This window comes from Pan troglodytes, chromosome 16 (genome assembly GCF_028858775.2).
Source record: "Pan troglodytes isolate AG18354 chromosome 16, NHGRI_mPanTro3-v2.0_pri, whole genome shotgun sequence".
Taxonomy (NCBI): Eukaryota; Metazoa; Chordata; class Mammalia; order Primates; family Hominidae; genus Pan; species Pan troglodytes.
The window spans coordinates 61,419,442-61,431,653 of NC_072414.2; the positions used below are offsets into that span (position 1 = coordinate 61,419,442).

Below are 12,212 nucleotides of genomic sequence, written 5' to 3' on the forward strand. Positions count from 1 at the left end.
AAAATTAGCTGGGTGTGGTGGTGGGTGCCTATAATCCCAGCTACTCGGGAGGCTGAGGCAGGAGAATTGCTTGAACCCAGGAGGTTGCAGTGAGCTGAGATCATGCCATTGCACTCCAGCCTGGGTGACAAGAGAGAAACTCTGTCTCTAAATAAATAAATAAATAAATAAATAAAAATGTCTTTGTATATTAAATGTTGGGTTAAGCTGACAAGTTTTTAAATTGACATCCATTTCCAAGAAATTCTGACAGTTTTAAAAATCTCATTGTGTGATATGTTGTTGACTTTTAGAGATATTAGTAGTAGTATAACTTATTTGTGTACAATATAATAGTGAATACACTGCAATTTGATTTTTATTAAAATTTATTTTAATTTTGTGTGTATTTAAAGTATTCTCATATCTAATACATACTTGTATTTGTCAATCTCAAGTAGCAGATTTTAATTTTCATAGCCCTTGGAGATACAGAGCTCTTAAATTGAGAGACCGAATGTTGAATGAATGAATGAATGAATGAGAAGCTTAAGTGAAAAATCAGGCAAAAGGTCAAACTTTCTTCTTAAAGCACCTTCCTATTTCTTCAGGTATACTGTAGGGTGCGCCCACTGGGCTTTCCTGATCAAGAGTGTTGCATAGAAGTGATCAATAATACAACTGTTCAGCTTCATACTCCTGAGGGCTACAGACTCAACCGAAATGGAGACTATAAGGAGGTAATTCTGATTTGGACCAAGTTGTTTTTACTCAGTATGTTGTTTCCTGAATGACTTTTACATTTTTAGATGTAACAAAGTTCATTTGTGAGCCCACATTTTCAAAAGACTTATTTACTTCATTATAACCACTGTATCTAAAGTGTTTTTGACTTCTGGGATGCACAGACATACCTTTGGTATGCTGGAGTTAGAGGATTGCTTTTAGCAGATAATTTCTTACACTGAGTATTATTGTTTCTTAGAGCACGTGTTAGGGATGATTTAATGTGGAATGATACATGATTGTGCTAGGCAGTTTTATATATACAACTTGATGTGTGGAAATGAAAATAACATTTAATAATAGACATTGTTTACTTGCATCAACCTCCTATGCAGTGTTTTTATTTTTAGTAAAGTTTTGAGGCAGCTCAAAAATATTGTTTAGCAAATGTGCTAAGCTAATAGTTGGAGGGTGGAAGGAGATTTAAAAAAATGAGCATGACATACTCCTTGCCTTTAGAAAGTTTATAACTTAAGATATATGGTAAACAAATAATTCTCATATAAATAAGACAGAAAGTAAGATGTGCTAAAGATGAGGGGACCGTGGGAATGCAGTAGGATTAATTCAGGCTACCATTTCTACTTCTAGCTGTCACTCACTCTTTTGTGCCTACTATTCCTGTGAAATTGCTCTTCAGAAGACTACCAGTGGCCTCTTTGCTGCTAAATTTGATGTATACCTCTTCATCCTCATTTTAACCTGTTCGTCAGCAGCACTCTCCTGTCTCCCCCTCCAGCTCTCCTTGTATCTCCAGCTGAAACCTTTTCTCTGGCTCTCAACATTCAACCACTTACTTGATATCTCTGCTTGGATGTCACATGTGCATCTCAAATTTTACATGCCCAAAAAGGAGTTCTTGATTTTTCTTATTCCCTCTCTAAATACTTCCTCCCTTGTTTTCTTCTCAAGGAACGGCACTATCATGTGTCCAGTTGCTCAAGCCAGAAACCTGGTACCTACCTTTTACTTGCCTCTCCTTATAACTAGTTCGTTAGTAGCTCCTATCAGTTATATTCCAACATGTGTCTTGAAACTGTCCTTTCATTTCCATCTCCACTGCCACCACCCTAGTCTGAGCCCCATTATTAATCACTGAGACCAGAGCTACTGTAATGAAGGAGTAGCTTTTTTATTTTTAATGCGTCACAGCTGAGACTTTTGTACAACTTGTGCTTGATGGAACTGCCCGTGTGAGTTAGACAATAGGGAACTAGTTCATAATCTCTTCATAGAGATGAGCCTATTGAATACATGCTGAAATACTGATAATTCAGCAGTGCCAGATGGTGGCTCATGCCTGCAGTCTCAGCACTTTGGGAGGCCAAGGTGGGTGGATCACCTGAGGTCAGGAGTTCAAGACCAGCCTGACCAATATGATGAAACCCTGTCTCTACTAAAAATACAAAAATTAGCCGGGCATGATGACGTGTGCCTGTAATCCCAGCTACTCAGTAGCCTGAGACAGGAGACTCACTTGAACCCAGGAGGCGGAGGTTGCAGTGAGCCGAGATCGCGCCATTGCACTCCAGCTTGGGCAACAAGAGCGAAACTCCATCTCAAAAAACAAACAAACAAAGAAACAAACAAACAAAAAACAACTTTCTAAACATTTAAGTAGTCTGGTAACCAATCTCAGACTGGCATTGGTTTGCTGAGTGTGCTTTGGGTATCATTGACAAGACTTCCAAAGCCCAACTGCCTCCACTTGGAATCTTCTCTAATCCATTTCTACAGAGCAGACAGAGTGATCTTTTAAAACATAAAATCTCATTTTCCTGTTCAAAACCTTTCAAAGAATAAAATGTTTGAACAGACAAAATCCTGCTTCATCCGTCTCCCATCTGTCTCTCCACCTTCATTCATCTTTTAGTATTCATCCAATCCTTTGAGTTTCTTGGATAAGGCAGAATCCTGGCTGTTAGCTGTTGCCTTAACCTGGACTTCTCTTTTTCTGGGTCTTAGCATGGGTCATCGTTGGGTTTCAGCTTAAATATCACCTCCTCGGGTTGTATAGACTACCCAATCAGAAACAGCACCCCACAACCCCTCTCCCCTGGTCTGTACTCTGTATGCCTCCTTTACATTACTTAACCACAATCTATTTGTTTACTTGTTTATTGTCTTTCCTCTACCATAATGTAAACTTCCAGGGAATATGTACCTTATATGTTCTGTTCATCAAATAGTAAATATGGCTTCAGCAAGAATGAATGGTCTGGGAGGGTTTTTTGGAGGAGCAGGTCTTTAAGGATATAATATACTTAAACACTGATTTACTGAGTTTTACTTCTTTAAGTAAATTTCAAGTATGTATAAATATAGGTATCGAGTAGGTATCGAGTAGGTATAAAAAGGTTTGATGGGGATTAAAAATAGTCACTGCTTTCTGACAGAAGGCAACATTGTATAATGAAAAGAGCATTGCTGCCGGGCATGATGGTTTACATGTGTAATCCCAGCACTTTGGGAGGCCAAGGCAGAGGGATTACTTGAGATCAGGAGTTCGAGACTAGCTTGGCCAACATGGCGAAACCCCATCACTACTAAAAATACAAAAATTACCCAGCGTGGAGGCATGCGCCTGTAATCACAGCTACTCGGGAGGCTGAGGCAGGAGTATTGCTTGAACCCAGGAGGCAGAGGTTGCAGTGAGCCGAGATCCTACCACTGCACTCCAGCCTGGGTGACAGAGTGAGACTCTGTTTCAAAAAAAAAAAAGAAGAAAACAAAAACATTGCACTGATGATGGCTTTGATACTAATTAACTCCATGGGCTCAGAGAAGTTTCACCTTCGGGCCTCAGTTTTCTTTACCTTGAAAGGAGGGAGTCATTCATGAGGACTGTGAGGTCATCTATCTTCTCAGTATTAGCCTATGTGTATCCTTTCAGTTCCAAGATTCTTTGTTCTTTTTGAACTCTAAAGCTGTTTTTTACAGGATATTTTATTAATTGTATTTAGAGAGCCTTGATAATTGAAGTATTCTTGCTTTCTTAAAGGTCACAATTTATTTAAAATGTATTTCATGTAAGAACTCAGAGATGAGATAATATTTACAGTTTACTTCTGGTTTTAAACTATAGTACATCAAAACGTGGTATTATGCTGCTATGCCATTTTATTTTATATGTCTTTTTTCTTTTTCTTTTTTGAGACAGGGTCTCACTCTGTTGCCCAGGCTGGCGTGCAATGGTGTGACCACAGCTCACTGTTTTTTGGTGGGGTTTTTTTGTTGTTTTTACTTTTAAAATTTTTTATTAGATGAGCTTGCCCAGGCTGGTCTCTTAACTCATGGCCTCAAGTGATCCTCCTGCCTCAGCCTTCCAAAGTGCTGGGATTATAAGTGTGAGCCACTATGCCCATGCTTTGCTATTTTAAATGACACCTTTATAAAGAAAACCTAGGAAACAGTAAAGTTGTGTATGACATAATGCTTGTAGATTTCCACAAATCTGTGACTATGAATCGTTACAATACCTTTTGATCTCTGTCACTTAATTAAAACAAAATCAGCCTTAGATTAGAAGCATTAGTAGACTTAAGACTTTTCTACATTTTTGGCCGGGTGTGGTGGCTCACGCCTGTAATCCCAGCACTTTGGAAGGCTGAGGTGGGTGGATCACCTAAGATCAGGAGTTTGACACCAGCCTAACGTGGTGAAACCCGTCTCTACTAAAAATATAAAAATTAGCCGGGTGTGGTGGCACGTGCCTGTAATTCCAGCTACTTGGGAGGCTGAGGCAGGGGAATCGCTTGAACCCAGGAGGCAGAGGTTGCAGTGAGCCGAGATTGTGTCATTGCACTCCAGCCTGGGCAACAAGAGCAAAACTCTGTCTCAAAAAAAAAGTTTTCTACATTTTCTTTAGTAGTTGTGACTGAAAACGTTTACCAGTTTATAATTGGTATAATATAGGTATGTCATGACTTTTTAGTAACTAAATAACTAAGGGTTCCAACTGTAAAAAGACCATTTATATTTTTTCTTTGCATGCTTAGATCTTAAATGTCATAAACACCTTAAGTTTAAGGAGATGTATTTTTAGCCTAGATAATAGTGGAATTCTATTTAGTGCATTTTTTCTCTCTCCACAGACTCAGTATTCATTTAAACAAGTATTTGGCACTCACACCACCCAGAAGGAACTCTTTGATGTTGTGGCTAATCCCTTGGTCAATGACCTCATTCATGGCAAAAATGGTATGATATGACTCTTGGAGTTTTGTTAGATTTTCCTTTTTCTCCTCTTCTGATAAAACTTTTTTGATATTTATATATTTGATTTATGTTTGGTGTTGAATCCATATTTAATTTGTTAGGGTGGTGCTAAACTTGCCTTTTTTGAGCTGGCTAATTGTTAGTGTTTTCTAATGCAGTGAAGAAATACTCTAAGTGGAGAACTTCTAAGATATAACTCATTGTGACTTGCTACACTGTAGGTCTTCTTTTTACATATGGTGTGACGGGAAGTGGAAAAACTCACACAATGACTGGTTCTCCAGGGGAAGGAGGGCTGCTTCCTCGTTGTTTGGACATGATCTTTAACAGTATAGGGTCATTTCAAGCTAAACGATATGTAAGTATGATTCTTTTGTGTTGTGACTATCTTACTGGACTAAGACACCTATGGATACAGTAGTAGTAAAGAAGAACCAAAGCACTGGATTCATTTTGAAACCTTAACTGTTCCTTAGTTTTTAAACATATTTCTTACTATTTAAGTTAAATTCTAAAAAACGTGGTGTGATTTTTTTTTTTTTTTTTTTTTTTTTTTTTTTTTTGCCCCCACTTCAGGTTTTCAAATCTAATGATAGGAATAGTATGGATATACAGTGTGAGGTTGATGCCTTATTAGAACGTCAGAAAAGAGAAGCTATGCCCAATCCAAAGACCTCTTCTAGCAAGTAAGTAATTATATTTGTCTGCAGCACTGGCCTAGGGGCACAGGATTCTTTCCTGTGGTTTGCCCAGACATGAGGAATGGTGAACATTAAATAGAGAAGTTGACTTTTGTGAGATTAAAGTTAAGGAATGTTCTTAAGTTCTTTGCTCAGATGTTTTCTCTTTGGCTTTGAGCACATTTTGTTTCAATCACTGTTTTAAGAGGGTGCCACTCTGGATGGGGAGAGGGTATAAAAGCCATTGTTGTGTGTTCGGGAGGACGTGGGAATACTGTTGGCAAACCATGAGTATGAATAAAGCTGCTTTGTGCATTTCTGCTTGTAATTGCAGATATTTATTGTATCTGTTAGTTTCCCCTTGGGATCATTTACTTTTTTTTTTTTTTTTTTGAGACAGAATCTCACTCTGCTGCCCAGGGTGGAGTGCAGTGGCATGATCTTGGCTCACTGCAACCTCTGCCTTCCAGGTTCAAACGATCCTCCTGCCTCAGCCCCGCTAGTAGCTGGGATTACAGGCACACACCACCATGCCTGGCTAATTTGTATTTTTAGTAGAGACGGGGTTTCACCATGTTGGCCAGGCTGGTCTTGAGTTCCTGATCTCAGGTGATCCGCCTGCCTCGGCCTCCCAAAGTGCTGGGATTATAGCTGTGAGCCACCATGCCCGGCTGGGATCATTTACTTTTAAAATGGACTTATAACGTATGCAATTGAACTTTTTTTTTTTTAGACGACAAGTAGATCCAGAGTTTGCAGATATGATAACTGTACAAGAATTCTGCAAAGCAGAAGAGGTTGATGAAGATAGTGTCTATGGTGTATTTGTCTCTTATATTGAAATATATAATAATTACATATATGATCTATTGGAAGAGGTGCCGTTTGATCCCATAAAACCCAAGTAAGTAATAAAGAGAGCCCCTTCTTAGCTGTTAATGTTGGGGAAGTTACTTTGCCTCAAGGAGTTTTAGTTTCTTCAGTTATGAATGAGAATAATGCTTGCATTTGTTTTCAGAATGAAATGATATAATTTGTATATCACGTGGTTTTGTGTTTGAGTATGTTTATTATTAACTAGATATGTACCTGTATTAGGGAACTAGTGGGTTAAAGCATCTAAGGAGAAGAGGGACCCAAATATTCATCTTGGAGATTACTTTTGAAAACTCTGGGCCCTGGGCTATGTTTTGAGAAGGATCTTAATTATATAATTAAGAACGTTTCAAGAACCTGAGACAGTAAAAGGAGTTTTGTAGGCTCTTTAACCACCCGTGTCCTGGTGATTTCTACAGACTGGAGCCTAAAGCTGTTATCTATACAAGTAATACTTACATATCTTCTATCATTCATTAATATGGTATGATATCTGCACTGTAATTCCATCAGAGTTGAAATACTACTTCCTAGATTTCCTTGGGTCTTGCCTTTCTGAGATGTAAGACTGGTTACCACTTGGCATCACAAATGATAAATCTGCATTTGTGCCAGAGTTGACCCTGGGATCTTATGTTTAATATTAGTATCTTGTTCCTGAGTTGATGGTTTTGTTTTTCAGCTAAAGGCTTGTCTTTAATGCTGTCTTTATTAGGGCCTCTCAGGACATAAATAATACGAAGACCTGTGGCTTATATTTAACTTTGTATATCTAAGGGAACATTATTGGAGAAACAGCTGGATTTAGAAAATCATTAGACTGAGAATACATACCAGTATATCCACTTTTAATTACATGAAGAATTTATGGACTCTGGTTGAGGCCATACTTGATACAAGCATTTCTGTGGTTCTTAGTGAGTCACATTTTGATACAGTTATCTTCACCAGAGTCCTTGAATTTTCATCACGTTTATTGGGAAAACAATTACAATATGGCTAAGTAAGCTAAATGTAAAAATATTAACACTCTTAATACTAAGAGTTTATGCCAAGGAAGACTCTTTGGCTCTGTTTAACATTTCTTCAAGTGAGAACTTTACAAAGGGACTTATTTCTGGAGTGACCTATCTATATTTACCCTTGGAATGTTGGTAATAGTAAAAATACTTGGGTTAGGTTGTGGAGCAATACATGGAAGAGTTAAAACCTTGTGAGACAGTTACTTTTTATTTTTTTTTTGAGACAGGGTCTTGCTCTGCCATGTCAGCTCACTGCAGCCAACCTCCTGGGTTCAGGTGATCCTCCCGCCTTAGCCTCCTAAGTAGCTGGAACTACAAGCACAAGCCACCATGCCTGGCTAATTTTCTAATTTCTTGTAGAGATAGGAGTGATAGGGGTCTCACTAGGTTGCCTAGGGTGGTCTCGAACTCCTGGCCTCAAGCAGTCCTCCCACCTTGGCCTCCCAAAGTGCTGGGATTACAAGTGTGAGCCACCATGCCTGGCCTGACAATCACTTTTTATATCAAACTAATTACTTTCCCATTTGTTTTAAAGTGTCAACTGTCTTGACTCTAATCTTGAGTATACCCATTTTCATGTATGCCCATGTGCCAACTTTTTGTTTGGTTTGTTCTAAATGAGATTATTTTCAAAGGATCATATCTTGGCTTTATTTAGTTATACAAAAGAAGATTGACAAAAGTACCTTGTGTGCTTTGTAACCTTTCTGGGTAACTCCTTAAATGAACATACAAGGGTGCTTGTTTGGCCCTGAATTCAGATTTAATTTGTTAGGTTGGTGTTAGACCTGCTTTTTTAAGCTAGTTAACTTTTAGTACTTTTAATACAATGAAAAACTATTACAAGTGGAGGGTTTTTAAGATATGACTCATTGTGATTGTCACATAGTCTGGACTGAACATGTTGGTGTGAGATGGCTGCTGTAGAAACAGTAACTTCTACCTTATTCCTTTGGTAGGTGGAACAGTTGCAGCACACCCATGAGGAACACAGATTTTGTGTATGTGATGGTGTTGGCTCTGTTCTTAAGGAGAAGGGTGCAGTTATACTATGGTTGGCATTCTGTGGCATGTTTGCATGTAGGTTATTTTCCATTGTCACTGGGCTGGCTGCTGTCTCTAAGCCCTCCTTGCTTCCTGAAAAATCTGCTATTGACTATCAGTGATGGTGGCTGGTAAATGTCTCTACCCTCACCATTCACAAGACTTAAGACCAAACAGGTAGCTCTCATACCCACCCTTCATCTTGTCATACAGACTAAAACTTCATAAGCCACTTTGAAAGGATTGCCACTCCTGGTATATACCAAACTCTTTCTGAATTTGTTTTCTGCTGTTGCTGAGGAGGTCAGAACTGGTTCTATCTGCTAGTCTTTTCAAATTAGGAAAATACTAGATTTTGATGCTTAACCTGTGCATGTGATGTTGCTGTAATACTACTTTGGTCTCTAAATTGTTTAGTGTATTGTTTCATGTGCTTTCTTAGAGCAAATTAGAGCAAAGCTTTTAAAACAAAATTGGTTTCTGTTATCTTGTTACGTAACTAATCTTGACTATTTAGCTTTACAATCTTATCTAAGTTTAATATTTCTCTGGAGTATTATACATTATATATATATTATAAAATATATATAATTTTCATTAGAAGAATAACATGTCATGTCACTTGGCGTTTTAGTCCTAGTCTTAAATGAAGATACCAGCATCTCATAATTTAGGAGACTAATCTTTTTTTTCTTTCCCATAGACCTCCACAATCTAAATTGCTTCGTGAAGATAAGAACCATAACATGTATGTTGCAGGATGTACAGAAGTTGAAGTGAAATCTACTGAGGAGGCTTTTGAAGTTTTCTGGAGAGGTTAGAAACACCTAGAACTAGAAAAATACAGAATGATGAATATCACCTAGAGTTGCTACTAAGTTTGATGGCAATTTTTTTTGACTTATTAGAAAGCATGTATAATGAAATGACTGAGTTCAGGTTTGACAAATGATTTCTCTGTTGTCCTAGGCCAGAAAAAGAGACGTATTGCTAATACCCATTTGAATCGTGAGTCCAGCCGTTCCCATAGCGTGTTCAACATTAAATTAGTTCAGGCTCCCTTGGATGCAGATGGAGACAATGTCTTACAGGTAAAGTTGTAGTATGTGGAGTTTTTCTGGTTCTAACTCTATCCTTAATTTTTGGAATTAGAGTAATCCAGCCAACATGGCAAAAACCCATCTCTAGTAAAATTGGAAAAATCAGCCAGGCATGGTGATGCACCACTCCTGTAATCCCAGCTACTTGTGTGGCTGAGGCAGGAGGATCGCTTGAACCTGGGAGGCAGAGGTACAGTGAACTGAGATCGCGCCACTGTAGTCCAGCCTGGGTGACAGAGTGAGACCCTGTCTCAAAAAAAAAAGTTAAATTAGAGAGGTTTTATTGCAATGAAGATTGCTCTAGAATAAATATACAGTTGGTTCTCTGTATCTGTGAGTTCTACATCTATAGATTCAACCAACTGTGGATTGAAAATATTCGAAAATAAAATGCTGCATTTGTGCTGACCATGTACAGACTTTTTTTGGTCATTATTCCTTAAACAATACAGTATAACAACTTGTTACATAGTGTTTACATTGTATTAGATATTATAAGTACTCTAAATATGATTTAAAATATACAGGAGGGCTGGGTGCGTGCGTGGCTCATGCCTGTAATCCCAGTGCTTTGGGAAGCCAAGGCAGGAGGATCACTTGAGGCCAGGAGTTTGAGACCAGCCTGGACAACAAAACAAGACTCTTGTCTTTGCAAAAAAATAAAATAAGGCTAAAAAATAAAAAAATAAAAAAATAGAATTTTAAAAAGTGTATGGGAGGATGTGCATAGGTCATATGAAAATACTACACCATTTTATACACGAGATTTGAGCATCCATGGAATTTGGTATCTGTGAAATTTAGTATCCATAGGAGATCCTACAACTAATCCCTTGAGGACACCAAGGGATGACTCTGTATGTAGGCGATGACATTAAAACTTTTTTTTCCCCATTATTATAGTTTTGGGAAGCTGGATATCGAATCTTAGAGCCTGAATTTTGCTGTGAAAAAAGTTTGCAAATCTTTAAAAATCCCTTTGGTAGAAGTGATAAAATAAGACTGTGATTTTTTCTCTCTGGCGACTCATTCTGTAAGTGGAAATTCAGTTAGTGGTTTTAAAATGTCAGTAATTCATTTTTCAGGGTAGGTATAGTTTAGGAAGTGGCTAGTGTTATAAGTTGTTCATCTCTTGGTCGATAGGCTAGTAGGGTCCCCCATATGCAGATCACTATTTACTGCCTGGCCTGCCACAGTACAAGGCTTGTGTCAATTAGTAACAGCATTTGAGTGTGAGTATACATAATCTAATAACTGTAATCCATTAAAGTGTAATTTTATTCAAACTGTATCATGAAATTGCGGCATTATGAAGGTTTATAAGTGGCAGGAGTGGTATTGAAGACCTCCAGGATTTGAATGCTCATTTCTATTTATTTACCGACTAGCTATAATAAAACCTCCTTATAAGGTTGTGAGAATTAAAGGAGGTAATGCGTGTAAAGTTCTTAGTCCAGTGCTTAGCTTATAGTCAGCACTCAATAACCGTTAGCTAGAAAATAGTTATAAGGGCCAGGCGCGGTGACTCACGCCTGTAATCCCAGCACTTTGGGAGGCCAAGACGGGTGGATCATGAGGTCAGGAGATTGAGACCATCCGGGCCAACATGGCGAAACCCCGTCTCTACTAAAAATACAAAAATTAGCAGGGCATAGTGGCGCATGCCTGTAGTCCCAGCTACTTGGGACTGAGGCAGGAGAATTGTTTGAACCAGGGAGGTGGAGGTTGTAGTAAGCCAAGATCGCGCCACTGCACTCCAGCCTGGCGACAGAGTGAGACTCTGTCTAAAAAAAAAAAATGGTTATAAGTCAGCCTTCCATATGCACCTGATTTCCATTGAATCACATCTAATATTACAGCATTAGTTCGGTACCACTTGACTTTCACTTCTTTTTATAAGAATTATCTGCTGGGCGTGGTGGCTCACCCCTGTAATCCCAAGCACTTTGGGAGGCTAAGGCGGGCGGATCAACTGAGGTCAGGAGTTCGAGACCAGCCTGGTCCACATGGTGAAACCCTGTCTCTACCAAAAATACAAAAAAAATGAGCTGGGCATGGTGGCACACGCCTGTAATCCCAGTTACTCGGAAGGCTGAGGCAAGAGAACCGCTTGAACCCAGGAGGGGGAGGTTGTAGTGAGCAGAGATGGCGCCACTGCAATCCAGCCGGGAGGTAGAGCGAGACTCTGTCTCCCAAAAAAAAAAGAATTATTTATAGCATTATGAAATTATAAGATTATTAAATATCTGATTATAGAAGAATTTAGGATAATCCTGTTCTAGACTCTTATTCAGCAAATATCTGCTGAGTTCCTACTCAGTGGTAGGCACTGTGCAGCATGCTGGTGATAAGGTAGTAAAAGACAGAGTCCCTGCTCTCAGGGGGCTCACTGTCTGATGCAGAAGGAAGACCAGCCAATTGACAAGTAATCATTAATGTCATGAGTATATTTATCATACTCTTTTAGCAAACTCTCCCCTAAAATAGGTATCCTTTGCCTGTCCTGT

General features: G+C 38.8%; 1 protein-coding gene across 11 annotated transcripts in view; it reads left to right on the forward strand.

Annotated features, from left to right (window-relative positions):
• The window catches only part of KIF23 (kinesin family member 23), a 34,225-nt gene that overhangs the window by 2,559 nt on the left and 19,454 nt on the right, over positions 1 to 12,212 (forward strand). For 6 of the 11 annotated variants that reach the window (XM_001174899.8, XM_054667023.2, XM_016928435.4 and 3 more), the window contains exons 3-9: positions 591 to 719; positions 4,860 to 4,965; positions 5,205 to 5,341; positions 5,560 to 5,669; positions 6,397 to 6,567; positions 9,309 to 9,421; positions 9,575 to 9,696. In XM_001174899.8, coding sequence (XP_001174899.5) covers positions 591 to 719; positions 4,860 to 4,965; positions 5,205 to 5,341; positions 5,560 to 5,669; positions 6,397 to 6,567; positions 9,309 to 9,421; positions 9,575 to 9,696 — 888 coding nt within the window. Of the gene's footprint in view, positions 1 to 590; positions 720 to 4,859; positions 4,966 to 5,204; positions 5,342 to 5,559; positions 5,670 to 6,396; positions 6,568 to 8,520; positions 8,563 to 9,308; positions 9,422 to 9,574; positions 9,697 to 12,212 lie in introns of all 11 variants that reach the window. The other 5 variants (XM_009429439.5, XM_009429441.5, XM_009429440.5 and 2 more) reach the window with 1 other exon arrangement.